Source organism: Sorex fumeus, unplaced genomic scaffold (genome assembly GCF_029834395.1).
Source record: "Sorex fumeus unplaced genomic scaffold, SorFum_2.1 ptg000073l, whole genome shotgun sequence".
NCBI lineage: Eukaryota > Metazoa > Chordata > Mammalia > Eulipotyphla > Soricidae > Sorex > Sorex fumeus.
In genome coordinates, this window is record NW_026606130.1 from 17,917,159 (window position 1) to 17,936,358 (window position 19,200).

The 19,200-nt window shown below is 38.5% G+C and overlaps 1 protein-coding gene across 1 annotated transcript in view; it reads left to right on the plus strand.

The window, feature by feature from the left end:
- The window catches only part of ALAS2 (5'-aminolevulinate synthase 2), a 36,319-nt gene that overhangs the window by 6,655 nt on the left and 10,464 nt on the right, over positions 1 to 19,200 (plus strand). The window contains exons 2-6 of the mRNA XM_056129982.1: positions 7,009 to 7,204; positions 8,026 to 8,148; positions 14,142 to 14,364; positions 14,942 to 15,126; positions 18,565 to 18,744. Of these exons, the coding sequence (XP_055985957.1) occupies positions 7,024 to 7,204; positions 8,026 to 8,148; positions 14,142 to 14,364; positions 14,942 to 15,126; positions 18,565 to 18,744 (892 nt within the window). The 5' untranslated portion in view covers positions 7,009 to 7,023. The remainder of the gene's footprint in view (positions 1 to 7,008; positions 7,205 to 8,025; positions 8,149 to 14,141; positions 14,365 to 14,941; positions 15,127 to 18,564; positions 18,745 to 19,200) is intronic.

Consider the following 19,200-nt stretch of genomic DNA (forward strand, 5'->3'; position numbering starts at 1 on the left):
ATGACTTCATCTTTTCTAACAGCTGCATAATACTCCAATGTGTAGATGTACCAAAGTTTCTTTAACTAGTCTCGGGCACTTGGTTTTTTTCCAGATTATGGCTATTGTAAACAGTACTGCCATGAATATACAAGTGCAGATGTCATTTCTACTATGCCTTTTTTGCATCTCCGGTATATATTCCCAGAAGTGGTATTGCTGGGTCAAATGGGAGCTCGATTTCTAGTTTTTTGAGAAAAGTTCATAGTGTTTTCCAAAAGGACTGAACCAGTCGGCATTCCAAACAGCAGGGAAGGAGAGTCCCTTCTCCCCACATCCATGAAAACACCAGTTGTTTTTGTTCTTTTGGATGTCTGCCAGTCTCTGTGGTATGAGATGATATCTCATTGTTGTTTTGATCTGCATCTCCCTGAAAATTAGTAATAAAGAGCATTTATTCATGTGCCTTTTGGCCATTCAGATTTATTCTTTGAGAAAGTTTCTGTTCATTTGTTCGCCCTATTTTCTGATGTGATTAGATATCTTCGTCTTGTAGAGTTCACTGAGTGCCTTGTATGCCCTTGATATTAACTCCTTATCAGATGGTATTGTGTGAATATCCTTTCCCATTCTGTATGTTGTTTTGTACTTTGGAAACAGTATCTTTTGAGGTGCAAAAACTTCTTAGTTTAAGATAGTTCCATTTGTTTCTCTCTGTTTCTAATTATTTGGTCAATGGCGTTTTGTCCTTAAAGATAACTTTAGCTTCAATGTTGTAGAGGGTTTTTCCAACCTTTGCTTCAATGTACCTTATGGAATGTGGTCTGATGTTGAGGTCTTAAATCCATTTTTATCTGACTTTTGTGCATGGTGCTAGGTTAAGTTCTGAGTCCATTTTTCTGCATGTAGCTGTCCAGTTTTGCCAGCAGCATTTGTTTAAGAGACTTTCTTTGCTCCATTTCACATATCTTGCTCCCTTATCAAAGATTATATGAATACCATGCTGTCTTAATTATTACTGTTTTGTAGTACAGTTTGAAGTTGGGGAAGGTGATGAACCCCATCAGTTGTTTACCAGAGAATTGCTTTAGCTATTTGTGGGGGGGGGGGGCTTGTTGTTCCATATGAATTTCAGGAGTATTTGATCAATTTAAGAATCTTATGGGTATCATTATAGGGGTCACATCCAACCTGTATAATGATTCGGGTAGAATTGTCATTTTGACAATATTAATTCTCCCAATCCATGAGCAGGCTCTATGTTTCCATTTCCTTGTATCCTCTTTTATTTCGTAAAGTAGAATTTTGTAGTTCTCTTTATACAGGTCCTTTACTTCCATAGCTAAGCTGATTCCGAGGTACTTTATTTTCTGAGGCATGATTATGAATGGGATTGCTTTTTTCATGTCACGTTCTTCTCTCTCATTATTTGGCTATAGGAAAGCCATGGACTTTTGGGTATTGATTTTATAGCCTGCGAATTTACTATATAAGTATATTGTTTCTAGGTGTTTCTTGGTAGAGGCTTTAAGGTTCTCTAAATGCAGTATCATATCATCTGAGAATAGTGAGAGCTTGATTTCTTCCTTTCCTACCCGAATGCCCTTAATATCTTTTTCTTGCCTGACTGTTATTGCAAGTACGTCCAGTAACATATGAACAGAAGTGGCGAGAGTGGGCATCCTTGTTTCGTCCATGATTTTAGAGTAAAGGCTTAGTTTTTCCCTATTGAGACTAATGCTTGCCATAGGCTTGTGGTAGATGGCTTTGATTATGTGGAGGAAAGTGCCTTCAATGCTCATTTTTGTGAGTTTTCATCATAAAAGGGTACTGGATCTTGTCAAATGCTTTCTCTGCATCTATTGATATGATTACATGGTTTTATCTTTTCTTTTGTTGACATGATGGATTATGTTGATTGATTTCTGAATGTTAAACCATCCTTGCACCCCTCAGATGAATCCCACTTGGTTATGGTGTATGATATTATTGATGAGTTGTTGGATTCTATTTGCTAATATTTTGTTGAGTATCTTCGCATCCATGTTCATCAGGGATATCGGCCTGTAGTTTTCTTTGGTGTGTGTGTGTGTGTGTGTGTGTGTGTGTGTGTGTATGTGTGGTGTCTCTGTTTGCTTTTGGTATTAGTGAGATATGTGCCTCATAGAAACTGTTTCGGAGAGTTTCTGTTTCTTCAATTTTCTGGAAAAGCTTGAGAAGAACTGGCAATAGGTCTCTTTAAATGTTTGGAAAAATTCGCTAGTGAATCCATCTGAACCTGGGCTTTTGTTTTTGGGAAGACTTTTAATACAGTTTCAATTTCCTTGATAGGAATAGATCTATTTGGGTATTGCAGATAATCTTGGTTTAACTTGGAAGATTATACGAATCCAGAAATTTATACATTTCTTCTAGGTTCTCTTGTTTGGTGGCATGCAGACTTTCAAAGTAGTCTCTGATAATCTTTTTAAGTTCTTTGGTTTCTGTTGTTATGTCCCCCATTTAATTTCTGATTCGGTTTATTACTGTTCTCTCTCTCTCTTTCTTTGTGAGTCTTGCTAGTGGTTTATTAATCTTGTTTATTTTGTTTAATCTTGAAGAACCAGCTCTTGGTTTCATTGATGTTTAGGACTGTTTTTTGGTTTCTATATTGTTGATTTATGCTCTAAGTTTTATTATTTCTTTCATTCTGACCGGCTTGGGCTCCTTTTGTTGGTCCTTTTCTAAGATCTTTAGCTGTGAAGTCAAGTTATTTATGTGGGCCCTATCTTCTTCCTGACAAATGCTTGCAGAGCTATAAATTTTCGCCTTTACATGGCTTTAGCTGCATCCCACAGGTTCTGGTAGCTCGTGTCTTCATTCTCATTTGTTTCCAAGTATTGTTTGATTTCTTCCTTGATTTTCTTGTTGACGCACTCATTGTTCAACATTGAGTTGTTTAATTTCCAGATGTTTGATTTGGTTCTCTGCGTCTGTGCGTGATTAACGTCTATCTTCAGTGCATCATGGTCTGAAAAGATAGTTGATGCATTATGTATCTTCCTAATTCTATTGAGGTATGTTTTGTGGCCCAGCACGTGGTCTATTCTAGAAAATATTCCATGTGATCTGGAAAAGAATGTGTATCATTTTTGGAGGGGATGTAAAGCCCTGTATAGATCTATTAGCCCTCTCTTATTTCTTCCTTCAAAGCCAGTGTTTTCTTGCTGAGTTTTAATCTTGTTGATCTATCCAGAGGTGATAAGGTGGTGGTGAAGTCTCCAACTACTATTGTGTTGCTCACAATGTCTTTCTTAAGGTCTGTTAGCAGTTATTGTAGGTATTTGGCTGGTTCCTCATTGGGTGCATATACGTTTAGGAGTGTAAATTCTTCCTGCTGTTCAGATGCCTTGATTTTTTAAAAAATGGCCTTAGCTGTCCCTTCTAATATTTTTAAACCAGAAATCTATGTTGTTGGATACCAGTAAGGACATCTCGGCTTTTTTGAGGTAGTTGTTTTCTTGCAGGTTTTTATTTTCCATCCTTTGACTTTGAGTCTGTGTTTGTTCTGACTGTTAGAGGCATTTCTTGTAAGCAGCAGAATGTTGGGTTCTGTCTCCGAATCCATTTTGCCACTCTGTGTCTCTTAATTGTTGCATTTAGACTATTGACATTAAGAGAGATTATTGCATGGAGTTTTGTGCCATCTTTCTCTTGGGTTTTTTTTGTGCTTGTAGGGTTTTCCTTGTCCTACGGTAGCCCCTTTAGTCCTTCTTTTAGATTTGGTTTTGAGTCTATGAAGTTCCTGAGCTGTTGGTTACGCATAGAATAGTGTATCGTTGCTTCGAGTTTGAGTGAGAGTTTAGCTGGATAAAAAGTTCTTGGTGAGGCATTCATCTCATTGAGTTTTTTCACTATATCCCACCATTGTTTTCGGGCTTGGAGGGTTTTCTCTGATAGTTCTGCTACACATCTAAGCGGTTCTCCTTTGTTTGTAATTTCCTTCTTTGACCTTGCTACTTGCAGTATTGTGTCTCGATCCGTGGCGTCCATCATTCTGACTATGATATGTCTCGGAATCTTTTTATTAGGGTCTCTTTTAGCTGGCACCTTCGGGCTCCTTGGATCTGCATTTTCCAGCTCTGGGCACTTTTCAGCAATGATATCTTTAATTGTAGCTTTTTCATTGGAGTTGCCTCCTTGTCCTTCTGGTACTCCATTGATTCAAATGCTGTTCCTCTTGGAATCATCTCCTAGGTCTCTTGCCCTATAGCTATTTTGAGTTCTTTTCCTATTCTTTGTTGTTGCCTGTAAGCTTCCTTAAGCTCATCTTCAAGCTCAATGATTCTTTCTTAGGCTGTAACCATTCTACTGTTGAGGGCACCCGCTGAGTTTTTTTTTTAAATTTCATCTACTGATTCCTTTATTAGTGACACTTCTGTTTGTAGTGTTTTTTTTTTATTTCTGCTCTCATTTCTTCCTGTATTTTCTCAGCTGTCCATTCCATTGTTTCTTTTATGTCCTCCTTTAATGTAAAAATATTTACACATGTGCAGAGAAGGGATGACGATGATGTGTGTGTTGGCAGGCTTTCTGGACGGGTCTCTCTCGCCACCCACGTTCAGTGCTCTCGAGCCGCTGTGTATAGAACGGATCTGCATGGCTCCTCCTTTGTGCTCTTCTTCTGTGTGTGCCGCTGTGCTCTCTGCTGTTTGTTGTTCTATTTCTGACTCTGTCTCTGTAGTCTCTCCTCTGGTCTCTTCCGATCACTCTCTCTCTGGAGCCCTTCTGCTTCTCTCTCTGGAGCCCTTCTTTCTCACTCTGGATTCTGACTCTGTCCCCTCCAATCTTACAGTCTTAGTTTATATAGCAATCACATAGGGTGGTGATATAAAGGTGGGTTGAACAAATCAACAAAGAGGGGTAAGACCACTCCTCCAGGAGATTAACTCAAAGACAAAATATTATCTAAGGAGATTATTACAGATTACTAGGAGATCTGCTTAAGGGCGGGATCCCATCCAAGGTGTGTTGCTTTCTTCTTTCCTCAGCTAGTAATCCTCTTAATTAGTTGTAGTAAATCTACTTCTAATATTTCTATCAATGTTGTTCTTTATGAGCACAGTAAGAGATATATCAAACTTAAAGTTTGGTTCTTCCTGAGGACATCTCTATATATCCCAGACCACAGTGCTCAGGCCAGGTTAGTCTTCCTAACCCCAGCAGGTTCTTATCTCGTCGTTACTTTTGGATCATGAACAGCATTTGTCCATGATCATGCTCTCAACTTATAGTTGATTATTGCTGCGCTTTGTTCTGGCCCATTTTAATGCCAGGGTAGCTCACAGCTTGCCCTGAGTCCATTCAGTTACTCACTGGGACCCTGCTTTTGGGGTGCTAGGAACTAAGGGCAACTCAGTTGAGAAAGCAGATGCCCAGGAGTAAATATTATTCAGAATCAATCAACTCGCAAGTTACAAGAGCATAATATTATCTGTCTTCCTATGTCCAGACAGAAAGGACATTGCTTTAACGCAAACTAAGTTCTCTGCGGCAAGACTGAAAGGACAAACCCAGTGTTATCCTACACTTTAATTTACTATATGCCTGTTCCACTGTTTCTTTCGGTTCTTTGAACATCTTCAACATTTTATCTCTTAATTCTTTATTGGAGAGATCATATTTGTTGATAATGCCTATGGATGTTTCTGTACTTTTTTCTTCATCCTCTCCTCATGATGGGGATTTATGCTGTTTCTTCTTGTTGTGGTGGTTGTATGGAGGTGGGAACTTCCAGTTCATTATCACTATTCCCTCTTGCTATTAGAAAGGATTCTGGATGAGCTTGGTCGATGGTGGTCACCTTTTTCCCCTTCTAGAATACGTCCTTCCTTTCAGGCATTCCTCTGTGACTTATGTGAGGCCTCTATTGATGCTTCGAAGGATGTGATCTTTTATACTGGGCTTAAACAGATTCTTGTGTTCACCAGTATTATGGTGTAATTACAATAGATTAGTGGCCTAGTGGACTATTTTGTTCGAGATAGCTAGGATGTTCTTCACAGAATTAAGTGATGAATATTGAGATGTGACTCCAAAGTGCTGGGAATGGGGAAAATAAGACCGCTGCCTCCAGACCACGCCCACTATCATGGAGACCATGCCTCCTGATAAGTTTTCCGTGCCTCCTGACGCGCTCTAGATAGGGTGTCAGCTGGGGGTCACCCACCTGGGAGAGGAAGCAAGCCAGAGCCAGCTCTGGACGACAGGATGGGCATGGGGGCCTGCAGGATGGCGGTCCGGGAGGCTAGGAGTCTTTGGGTTTGAAGGACTGGCTGGGGTGCGGGCACAGGAGTGTTTGTTTTCATCTTTTTGCTTTTTGAGTCACACACAGAGATGCTCAGACGTTGCTTGCCCCCGTTTCTCTGATTAGCCTCTGCCTCTTTCATTCATCTTGTTTTCCAGTTCCTTGAGTTTTACGTTTACATCCTTCTGTGTTTTTCAAAAATTCACCATCAAATTCAAAGAAAACAAACTGCCACCCCGTGGCAAATGGTTCTGTACTTTAGTGATAGTCTCTGAGTCTACTTAAGCTTGTACCTGTGACCTTAAACTCTTCTGTTCTGAAGAAACACTGAATCTGTTTGAGTTAACACAACGAATATTCTCTTATCTGAGGCAAATATTCTTAGAAATGGTATTGGTTTTAGGTATTATCATTTCTAATATTGCCACAAATAATCACGTCTCAATGATCCTGATCATCACAGACTAGGCCAGTGGAGGAGTTTGAACAAGAATTCATGCTTTCTCTCCTCGAGTTGGAACTCCTTTTCTCACTCCTTTGCCTAATGGTCAGTTTACTGTTTGATTTTCCCTGAAGCCTGATAGATATATTTAATCACTGGAAAAATATTTATCCTACAAGGACAATAAGGATATCTATTGGAGAGAAGCAAACACTGGGTTAAAATCAAAGGCTAAAGATCACAGGAATGACCCTTGACGTCAATGATATCATGATGAAATTCTCTTTCACATCTTCTGCAGGACTTTGGGCTCAACATGGTAACAGCAGCTATGTTGCTACAGTGCTGTCCACCACTTGTTCAGGGTACCACAGGCCTTCGAGGGAAGATGATTAAGGTTCACCAGTTCCTATTTAATATTGGACACTGTCCTATTCTGGCCATTCAAAGACCAACCTGTTCTCAAATACATCTGGATGTAACCAAGGCTGGAGGAGGTAAGAGGCTACTGGAAAATAGAGAATATCAAGGTCCTAGACAATGTTTCAGGTAATAGTGACCATCATTCCCTAATAACTGTGCACCTTCATGTAAAGAGTATCAACACAGACTGAGCAGGGCCCTAAATATACCTGGAATCTGAGTTTTGCTAGAGTTTCATTTTCTAGTCCCTCACACTGTATAATTCATTTAGTGCTGAAACAATTTAACATTACCTGGATCAAGTCTACTGTCTCAAGCATTGTGCTTTTGATTCTGTCAAATGGTTCTCTCACATACTTTTTTACCAGAGTATCTCATACTTCTCATTCAACACTTAACTTAGGCATCATATCCTTTGCAAAACCTTTCTAACCTCTAATCTTGGGCCTGGAGCAATAATACATAGGGTAGGCTGCTTGCTTTACATGCATCCAACCTGAGTTTGATCCCCAACATCCCATATGTCTCCCCCAAACACCATCGGGAGTAAGTAGTTCGTGAGTGCAAAGCCAGGAGTAACCTCTAAATATTGTCAGGTTGTCCCCCAAAGCAAAATGCCAAACCCAAACAGTTAACCTGTCCAATTCCAATACTGGATCATGTCTCTTCCATTTTCTAGTCTTCCATAGTTTATGTGTTCTCTTCCATCCTACAACTGTTCATTATAAATCTTCACTGTATGCTAATACCACAAGCTTAAGCACTTCCCTAATGCAGGTACTTCATGTTATTACCATGGTCCGAGATAGAGTTTTGGGACAGAGTAGGTCTCACTACTCATTGTTAAAATAAACTTTATCAATGCACTGCCACTCATCCTATCATCTTTGTATAGACTCTGCATCATGGGCGAAGAGTCACTGTCCCTTCATGTTGACGGAACTACAGGATGGGAAGAGCAAGATTGTGCAGAAGGCACCCCCAGAAGTCCAGGAAGATGTGAAGACTTTCAAGACAGGTTGGAATTAGGGTCCACCTCACCCTACCCCTACTCCTAATGCTTGAAACTATTTCACCATCATAATCATTAGCAAGGCTAATCCAAGAGCAACTGTACACATTTCACATATCCATTGCTGCAAAGTCAATTCATTCCTATACAAATAATGTTAAACTGTAGCTAAAACTTCCCTTAAATGCAACACACACACGCATATATGAACACATGTGCATGTGAACAGGCTTCTATAATGTTTGGCTATTACGCTAAAATAATTTATTTTAGATACTACTCAGTGGTTTCTGGTGGTTTTCCAGCCTCTGCTGAGCTGGAGAGATAGTTCACCAGGTTGAGCACACATATGCTTTGCATATGGGATGCCTGTGTTTGATCTGATGCCTGTGTTTGATCTGAAGCATCACATGCAATTGCTCCCAAGGACCTGTGGAAGCATACCCTGAGCACCAACTCAAGAGCAGTCCCCAAACACTACTGGTTGTGGATCCCAAACAAAACAAAATAAAGTAGTTCTTCCTCTATACCTTTATTAAATGGGCTTTAATAGGCTAAACTGCCACATTTAAGCAATAGCATTCTATGACAACCTGGATTTTCATGAAAGGGGAAGTGTTGGAAGTAGGTCCTTCTTTAGAAGGGTAGACTACAGATAAAAGACCAAACATGATAACCTCTCAGTATCTGTATTACAAACCACAATGTCCAAAAGTAGAGAGAGAGCATGGAGAATATTGTCTGCCATGGAGGCAGTGGGAGTGTGGGAAAAGGGGGTATATTGGGGATATTGGTGGTGGGGAATGTACACTGGTGGAGGGATGGGTGTTTGATCACTGTGTGATTGTAACTCAAACACGAAGGCTTGTAACTATATCTCACAGTGATTCAATAAAATAAAAAAATAGAAGGCTAGGTCAACTCAAACGGTACATAGCACTCAAGCTCTGAGAGATGGCCTGTTGACATCATTCACAGCCTTTTAGGTTAATTATTAAGGGTAATTTTTAAATTTAATTTTAATGGCATTTAGAAAAGAAATGTTAGACTGTATTTACCTTTCATGTGAAAAATCTAAGGTGGCTGCTCAGTTAATGTTTCCAAACGAGAGAAATATTTTTAGCTTTCTTAGGTTTTTTGACACAGTAGTTTCCACTTGGGGAGATGAGGAGGGGCTCACTTTCTCTCTGCCGAAGGACTTCCTGTTTATAAATTTAACTGTTCATATGTTTCATAAAGAGGATTTCCACATACTTCCCTTTTCCTCTCTTATCATCATGGTCAATGAATGCCAAAGTCTCTCAGTCTGGAGCAGGTCTCAACCACTCTCTGAAAGTCATTCTCTAGAACCTAGAGCAGATGTCAGAGAAGGTTGTACATGACTCAGAATAATATGACCAGTGAGTTTGCTGAGGCCTAAATAAAAGAGTTAGAAATATAATACTGAAGGGTACTAACAGAGTAGAGGAAACAGAAAGAAAGAACTTCGAAACCTAAAGGATTCTTAGAATTTTAATGCTTGTACTTGCTGGATCTGAGTGCTTTAGCAAGTAATTTACTAAAATGAAAATGAACTTTTATTCAATGAGAAATCTTCAATGAAATTTTAACACCTACCTCAACAGGTTATCATAAAGAGGAAATTATATTTATAGAAGCATTTCTACCTTGCTAAAGAGCACTCATTAAACATTATTTCCCTATTATTTCTTCTCCATGCATCACTTAAAATTATTATTCTTTTATTTATTTATTTATTTATTTATTTATTTATTTATTTTTATTTTGGGTTGGAGCGATAGCACAGTGGTAGGGCGTTTGCCTTGTGCGCAGCCAGCCCGGCCAAGCCGGGTTCAATTCCTCTGCCCCTCTTGGAGAGCCCAGCAAGCTACCGAGAGTATCTCGCCCACATGGCAAAGCCTGGCAAGCTCCCCATGATGTATTCAATATATGTCAAACACAGTAACAACAAGTCTCAAAATTGAGATGTTACTGGGCCCGCTCGAGCAAAAACCGATGAACGATGGAAGGACAATAGTGTAGTGTTGTTTATTTTTATTTTAATTAATCACCGTGAGATACAGACCTACAAACTTGCATGATTACGTTTCGGTCATACGATGTTCAAGTATCAGTCCCTCCACCCGTGACCATTCTCCATCACCAGTGTTTCCAGTATCCCTCCCGCCAACCCGACCCTTTCCCCCCACTGTCTCTTTGGCAGGCACATTCCCTCTAACTCTCTCTCCTTCTCAGTATTATGGTCAGAAAGAGAGAGACAAACATAGAATGACTGCCCTCAAATGTGGAATATAAAGTAACATAATAGGAGACTAACACTTAAGGATAGAAGAGATAAGGGCCAGGCGGATCACTCTGCGGCTTGGAATCTGATCTCATGTGCTGGGGGGGAAAGGAAGCTAGGATAGAGAAGGGACCACTAAGTAAATGATGGCTGGATGGCTTGCTCGAGGCAGTAAATGCATGCTGAAAGGAGATTATCGACCAAACATGATGGCTGCTTAGTACTTGTAATACAAACCAAAATTCTTATTCTTAATAAACAGCCTTTTCTTCTCTCTTTTATGTGCTTACATTCATTTTGCATTATAAAATTTGTTTTATGCTCGTATTATAAAAGAAAGATGACTGCAACATATTTTTCAATAGATATAGGAAAAGATAGAGTAAATTTAAATAACTCAAAGGTCCAACATTCAGCACTGAAAGGAAATAGAATTTTATTCAAGATATTCTCCTCTGATACAGACATGCACAGGCATGCATGCACATTCACAAATTCACTTCTCCACTCTCCTCCATAAACATGTTTTTATTGTAAATGTGATTTCATTCTATCTGGAGTTTATAATTTTGCCTTGTTCACTTAATACCTCATTGATATCACTCATTGTCCCTAAACATAAATGTCTGATAATATTAATAGTTGAACTATGTTCTGTAATGTAGATGCAATATCAGTTGACTAATCAAGAACCTATAATCCAGGACATAGTTTCCAGTGTGTATGTGTTTTCTTCCAGTTTATAGTGTTTGTTGATTTTACATAAGCATATACATGTCACAAGAAGCACTGTAGCACTGTCCTCCGTTGTTCATCAATTTGCTCGAACTGGTACCAGTAACTCTCTCCGTTGTGAGACTTGTTGTTACTGTTTTTGGCATATCGAATATGCCACAGGGAGTTTGTCAGGCTCTGCCGTGTGGGTGGGATATTCTCGGTAGCTTGCTGGGTTCTCCAAAAGGGACGAAGGAATCAAACCTGGGTCGGCCACGTGTAAGGCAAACGCCCTACCTGCTGTGCTATCGCTCCAGCCAGATTCTAATAAAGCTCCCTGGTAATTCCTAGACCCTGGACAATAAAGTAGCAGAGTGGTTCAAGGTATATTTTTTCACAATTTGGAATGTTGGCTACAAAACAATGACAAGTAAGTCTTTTTCTTTCTAGTAAGTGGCAGTCTCTAAAAGTGTCAACATAATTTCTTTGGTGAGGGAACAGAGCACTTTCATGCCCCCAAAATTTCAACACATGGAATCATGATTATTTAACACAACACAATTTACTCTGGCTTTATAGGGAAATTTTTAATCCTATTTGCTTGGCATATAACAAACGTGAGTAGTAAGATCCAAGAGAATTTTGAAACCTGATTTAAGTTTTGAGTGGCCAAATGCTAATTTGCCTGCAGTTAATCATTCCTAAGAGGAAGCAGAAATTAAAACCCATCTGCTCTCCAGTGGGATCTGTGTTCTTTTACAGGAACCCTAAGGTTTCTATTCAGGCAACCCTTAGGAAAACCTCTGATCAAGACGTGTAATTATCATTAATACCTGAAACCATTTCTTTCCATAATCTGATCTGCCTTAAGTAAAACTGTCAGCTTTCTGAAAATTATCATATAAACTTTGGAGTTGTCACATACTTGAGCAATAAAATTTTGAAAAATAGTCCAAGAAATAATGCAGCTTTACAAATCTTGACTCAAATCCCTATCAATTACTACTTACATGACCTTGACCAATTAAGGTTTTAAGTCTGTTTCCTCAGCTATAAAGAGGAGAACAGCCCCAAAGTAAGATTCAAATGAGGTCTTGTACTTGGAGTGCCTAGGTCGCTACACTGCTTGCCCAGTGAGATGTAAGAAAGGCCTATTAGTTACCATCGGCCACTCTCCAAATTCAGCAAACCAATCCTGACCTTACGATAAACATTCATGTCATTGGCCAGCAACACATTTAAGTCACGACCACATTAAAAACAAGGTATCTTTACTGATTATTCTTGCTTCAACACACACTGTGGCATGTTGTGAATACGCAGACCCATTCTTTCCCGTCCTCACAGGGCCATCCCATTAACCTCCCCTTAGATCTGCATTCTGAGTACAGGCAGAAAAACAGTTTGCTTTAATATTAGTATGGATATACTATGACTGTTCATCTAATCCTGTATAAAGTTGCTTGCAAATTTTCCTATTGCAAATAGATATCCTTAAATAGACCCCTCATTACACAGGTAACTGTTTCCCTAGATAGATACTGAGAAATAAAAATCCCCATGTACAAGAGACATATACTTTCAACATTAATATTTACAATTAGTTATCTAAGGTGGTTGTACCAATTTTAATAGCTGTATTAGTATTTGTATACCTTGTATAATATCAAATATTATATGATAAAATACTTATCAAATTTTATTAATTTGATAAAAAAATTTTGCAGTTTGATTTTTTCTGATTAAGCATATTTTATTTTAATTTTATTTTAATTTTATTCACTGAACTATATTTAACATTCTTTGTTCATTTTACTGGGTTAAAAGTGTTTTCACATTAAATTTTCAGGGTTGTTTATAAATATATAAAATAAATCCTCACTATTAATATTTTGTTGAATATCTGCAAATATTTCTCTATTATATTAATATATAAATTTCAACAAACTCTTGATACATATTCACAAATATGTTTGCAGCATAAGAGGTTACAAATTTGCTATTTACCACATAAATTTTCATCTGTAATAATCCTAATTTGTTTCATGTATAGAATTTTTGAGTTTAACAACCTTTTGCGCTACAGTTTTTCAATTTATCCTGAAAACATGTTACTCCATTTTTCAGTGTTAGTGAATAAAGAAGTGTACTTTAGATTACTTACTTGTAGGCTACATACTTGATATATGACCTTGGTCAATTTACCAAAGCCCTGTATGTCCCATTTTCCTCATCTATATCACAGCGATACTAAGACAACTGTCCACATAAAATTCCTGTGATGATTACATAATATTTTAAAAGTTTCTAAGAAAGGAAAATACATGTAATAGACACTCATGAAATGTTAGCTATAACAACAAATATTATGCATTATTACTACTATTATTACTTCTATGATTACCATAATCATAATTCTTCTACTAATAGCATATAACATACATTACTTTGGGTGTGTTACCTTTTCTCTGTCACCAGATGCTCATAATTTTCACAAGGAAGAGTATTCGATATGCCAAACACAGTAACAACAAAGTCTCCAATGGAGACGTTACTGGGCCCGCTAGAGCAAATCGACGATCAACGGGAGGGCCTATAGCTATAGAAATTGAAACAAAAAGAAAGGATTCATAACTTGCTCAAGTTCATCCAACTAAGAAGTGGTAAAGCAAGTAGATATAAAAAGTTGAAACTTCCCACTGAAACCAAAAATAGTAATTTTAATAAGGAAGCTGCTATACTAACCAAAAGAAGATAAGTGGAAATTATACCAGGGTTAGGAAGACTGAGTGAATGTATTAATAAATTACTGAGTGAATGCACAAATGAGTAATAAAAGGGGATATTGAAGCAGTGGAGAATTAGCAGTGCATCAAATAAATGAATAAATTGAAAGAAAATTGAAGAACTCAACAACATAAATAAAATATACACTAGCAATTTAAAATAAATTATTTTATCTTCATCTCCACTCCTGCAGGAAATCATGTCTTTGGTTATGACCAGTTTTTCAGGGACAAGATCATGGAGAAGAAACAAGACCATACCTACCGTATATTCAAGACCGTGAACCGCTGGGCTGATGCTTACCCCTTTGCTCAGCATTTCTCTGAGGCAGCTGCAGCTTCAAAAGATGTATCTGTCTGGTGCAGTAATGACTACCTGGGCATGAGCCGACACCCTAGGGTATTGAGAGCCACACAGTAAGTAGTAGGGTCTGAATCCTGAGCTGTGTGTGGAAACACATTCAGAGAAAAGACAAAGCCACAAAGAGAAGGAAAAGGCAGAACTAGCAGTGGAAAGCTGGGTTCAAACCACATTCTTTTTTTCAAGGCACTCTATCATAATTTTATCCAAAGTTAGCCAACAAGCTATGTTTTCCAGACACCTGAATGTCTAGTACTATGCAGGGAGGAGAGAATAGGAGACTGGGAAAGGCTCACCCTCAATAAGCTCTTATTTACTCTGAATGCAAATATCCATTTGAATGAATATTGTTAGATATGGTGTGGCACTTCCTCTAGATTTTCTATGAAGCAGCTCAAGTTTGACCTAGCTTCACCCTCCATCTGTGCTTCAGTTTGAGAAGGAGGGTAAATGTTCCTTCATCCTTTCCATGCTGCTCTGCTGTTGGTCACATTGGACAGCATTCATAAAGTATTAACCCCCATTTTTTTTCATTAATGGGGGTCAACATCAACCCTCATTAAGGAATAAAAACTTATCTACTCAGTTCCTCCATGTCTAAGCTTTTTCATATCTCATATTTTTCCTGGTCAGGGAGACCCTGCAGCGTCATGGAGTTGGGGCTGGTGGCACACGCAACATCTCAGGTACCAGTAAGTTTCATGTGGAGCTAGAGCAGGAACTGGCTGAGCTACACCAGAAGGACTCAGCCCTGCTTTTCTCTTCATGTTTTGTGGCCAATGACTCTACTCTCTTCACTTTGGCCAAGATACTGCCAGGTAAGCCTCAGGCCCAAGCTTTGTTCAGGACTGGTATCCCACATGTAGCCAAAAATCTAACTGACTCCATAAGTCTTTCCTTCTATTCTGATTTCACTGTCTCACTAATTTTCCTTTTTACTAATCTTTCATTTCTTCTAATACTAGATGTTTATAACCCTCTGCTATTTCTTCTTATTTACATAAAAAAATCTCTGAAGGAGCCGGAGAGATAGTACAGTGTGTAGGGTGTTTGCCTTGCATGCAGCTGACCCAAGTTTTATTCCCAGCATCCCATATGATCACCTGAGCACTGCCAGAAGTAGTTCCTGAGTGCAGTCTTAATCATCGCCAGGTGTGGCCCCAAAACAAACAAAATATCTCTACTGAGGAACTTGTCCAACCTTACAGAGTGGTCACACTAAATTTGTAAACTTTTAATTTTTTTTTATTAAATCACTGTGAGATGGGTCCTTACAAAGCTCTTCATGATTAGGTTTCAGTCATAGTGTTTCAATACCCATTTCTCCACCGGTGTACATTTCCCACCACCACTGTCCGCAGTTTCCCTCCCATCACCCCCACCCAGTCTGCCTCTATAACAAGTGCACTTCTTCTCTCTCTCTCTCTCTCTCTCTCTCTCTCTCTCTCTCTCTCTCTCTCTCTCTCTCTCTTTATCTCTCTCTCTCTCTCTCTTCCTCTCCCCTTTTGAGCATTGTGGTTTATAATACAGATACTGACAGGTTATCAGGTATAGCTCTTTATCTACTTTTAACACTCAGTTTTTGTCCAGCATAATTCCAGCTATTATTGTCATTCTGGGCTGGAGCGATAGCACAGCAGGTAGGGCATTTGCCTTGCATGTGGCCGACCCAGGTTTGATTCCTCCATCACTCTCAGAGAGCCCGACAAGCTACTGAGAGTAGCCCGCCTGTACGGCAGAGCCTGGCAAGCTCCCCATGGCATATTCGATATGCCAAAAACAGTAACGACGAGTCTCACAATGGAGACGTTACTGGTGCCTGCTAGAGCAAATCGATGAACAATGGGAAGACAGTGCTACAGGACAGGACAGTACTATTGTCATTCTGGTCCCTTTGTAACCTTTTAATTCAATTGTGTTCGTAACACTTTTATAGCCCCACAGTAACTTTTTTTTTACAATCATAATTATTTATTTGGGTAAGATCACAAAATATATTTTATAATACATAAGAGAAAAAACACATTTGGATGAATAAAAAGAAAAATGACAAATGACAGTAGTTAGTGTTTATAAATGAGTAACTTTTAACAATTCAGACAAGAAACTGAAAGAGTATTTGAAAGCTGAGACCAAGTTTTAACAATATAACAAAAAAAATTAGGCTTTTAAGGACAACACACGACAACAGCTTTTCAAATGATTTTGTATAGATTTCTAGATATTGTCATATATGAACATGAAAAAAGACAAGAACTTTGGCAGGAAAAGTATTAGTTCATAGCAGCTTGGTAAAGTTTTCTTTTATATAAATATTTCTGAATTTAAATTTGCTCCACAGTAACTTTTACAAGCTTCCTTCTCCTTTCTAAAATATCAACTTCCTCTTCACTCTTAGCAAATAACTTCACATTTTACATCACAAAACAGAAGACACCAGACAGAATCTGTTACTTATTAAACCTACAAAGTTATCTGATGCTTCATCTACCCTTCTTTCAATTCTTCCATTTTACAATTGAAGATACATCTCTCCTACTAAGGATAATCAATCCTTTTAATTGTACTCTAGACACTATCTCTACTATCTCACTTGCTAGGCAATAACGTCTACAACTCATATGTGTATCCTTCTATCATATCTCCAAACCCAGATCAATATAACGTTCCCTTTTTCCTCTTTGTCAATCCTAGTTTTATACAATTGTGTGGCTGAGAGACACTACAAATTCATGGCCACTAGTAGGAAATGTACAAAAATTACTGCACCACATCATCAAATTACTCATGACCCTCTACCACTGTTCCTCTAGTCCACCTTTTCAAACTCCCACCCTGACCCTTTTCTTCACTGCTTGGTAATTACTTTTGTAATACAAAGCCAGTGGTTTCTCATCATTTGTTACTATCACTGTATCACTTGTATCACTTGTCATCTCGTTGATCGTCGATTTGCTCAAGCGGGTTGCTACTATCAATTCCCTTATTTTTTCTCTATACCCATAAGAAAAATCGTATTTTTATGTCTTTAATTATTACACTTATAAAATGGAAATGCTAAGAATAGCATTTACCCCAATGAAAATTAGATGAGTTAATAAATGTAATGTGTTTAGAACATGGCAAATAGTAAATAGTAAACAATCGATTCTGTCCATCTGTGCTCTCAGTATTGTTCAGTTAACAAAACCCTGCAGGAATAGAGTTATAGTACAGTAGGTAAGGTGGTTGCCTTGAATGATGTCAATCTGGGTTTGATTCCTGGTACTATGTATGCTTCTCTGAGCCCTGCAAGGAGTGATCTCTGAGTGCAAGGTGAGGAGTAAGCCCTGAATACAACCAGGTATAGTTCAGAAAGCAAAACTAAAACAAAAACACCACATTTCTCAAGTCCTAGAAAATCTTTAGACATTTTAGTATCATCAGTTATATAATAAATGGTTTGGAATCCATGGTTACTAAAGTTCTTTCTGGTTCTGAGAGTTAGAGTTAGAAGCCTTGAGTTTACAATTCTAACTATGAAATTATTATAAATATTGAGGCTAGAACTATAAACTTGGAGAAGTACAATAGTCAGAGTACATGAAAGGGCCATATGGCCCCGTATGTATCCTTGGATGCCCTCAAGCATCAACTGAGTGGCCCTGGTGGTCCCAAACACTGCAGAACCTGAGAACACCACATCCTCTATCCCTAGCATCGAATCCCCTACTCCAATGACTGAGTACCACAAACAGCAGTCCTCAAAACAGAATGGAAGCTCCCAACTCTTTTAAAATCACTTTAAGATTGTAGTATCAAGACCACAGTTAAAAAGAACTAGAGGTAAATGTTAATGAGAAGGCATGGTGAGTTCTTCCAAGGGAGGAGAGTGTCATAACGGCTTTGGGAAGAAAGAAAAACAAAACAGTGTCTTCAGAGGGAGGCGAGGGTTGATTGATTGTCCCTGTTAAGTCAGTCTTGAGATTTAAGTGGGAGTACTATAGAACAGCGGTAGGGCATTTGCCTTACACACAGCCAGCCTGGCCAAGCCGGGTTCGATTTCTCCGCCCTTCTTGGAGAGCCTGGCAAGCTACCAAGAGAATCTCGCCTGCATGGCAAAGCCTGGCAAGCTACCTGTGACTTATTCAATATGCCAAACACAGTAACAACAAGCCTCAAAAATGGAAAGGTTACTGGGCCCGCTCGAACAAATCGATGAACAACGGGAGGACTATGACAGAATCTTAAAAAGAATTATATATCTGCTTTCTCAGGATGTGAGATTTACTCAGATGCAGGCAATCATGCTTCAATGATCCAGGGTATCCGCAACAGTGGAGCAGTCAAATTTGTCTTCAGACACAATGATCCTAATCACCTTAAGAGACTTCTAATGAAGTCAAACCCCAAGACTCCTAAAATTGTGGCCTTTGAAACTGTTCATTCTATGGATGGTATGTATATATGTAAGTGTACGTTCATTAATGTTGGTCTCACATAAAACCATGAGGATAATTAGAAAGGCTAACATATATAAATGTGTATTATGTGCTAAGCAAAGAAAAACTATTAATTTACATATATTAATCTTCACGTGTACTGCTTAATCTTAACAAAAAATTGCAAAGTAGGATCTACAATTATTTCTATTTATATGAAGAAATGAAAACACAGAGAAGCAATTTGCACAGCCAGCAGATGCTTGAGGTTAGATACAACAATAATACTAATCTTAGACTAAAAACTAACGGTTGGAAACACATTTTTCTTGAATGGCTCAGTAAATTGATGGTAAAGTGATTATTTGAGTCCTAGAAAACATTATTCCAATTCATTCACAGGATATTCCCTCCATTAGAAATGATGTGCAGATATAAATCATCACAGTATATGCTTTTTTCAATGGAAAA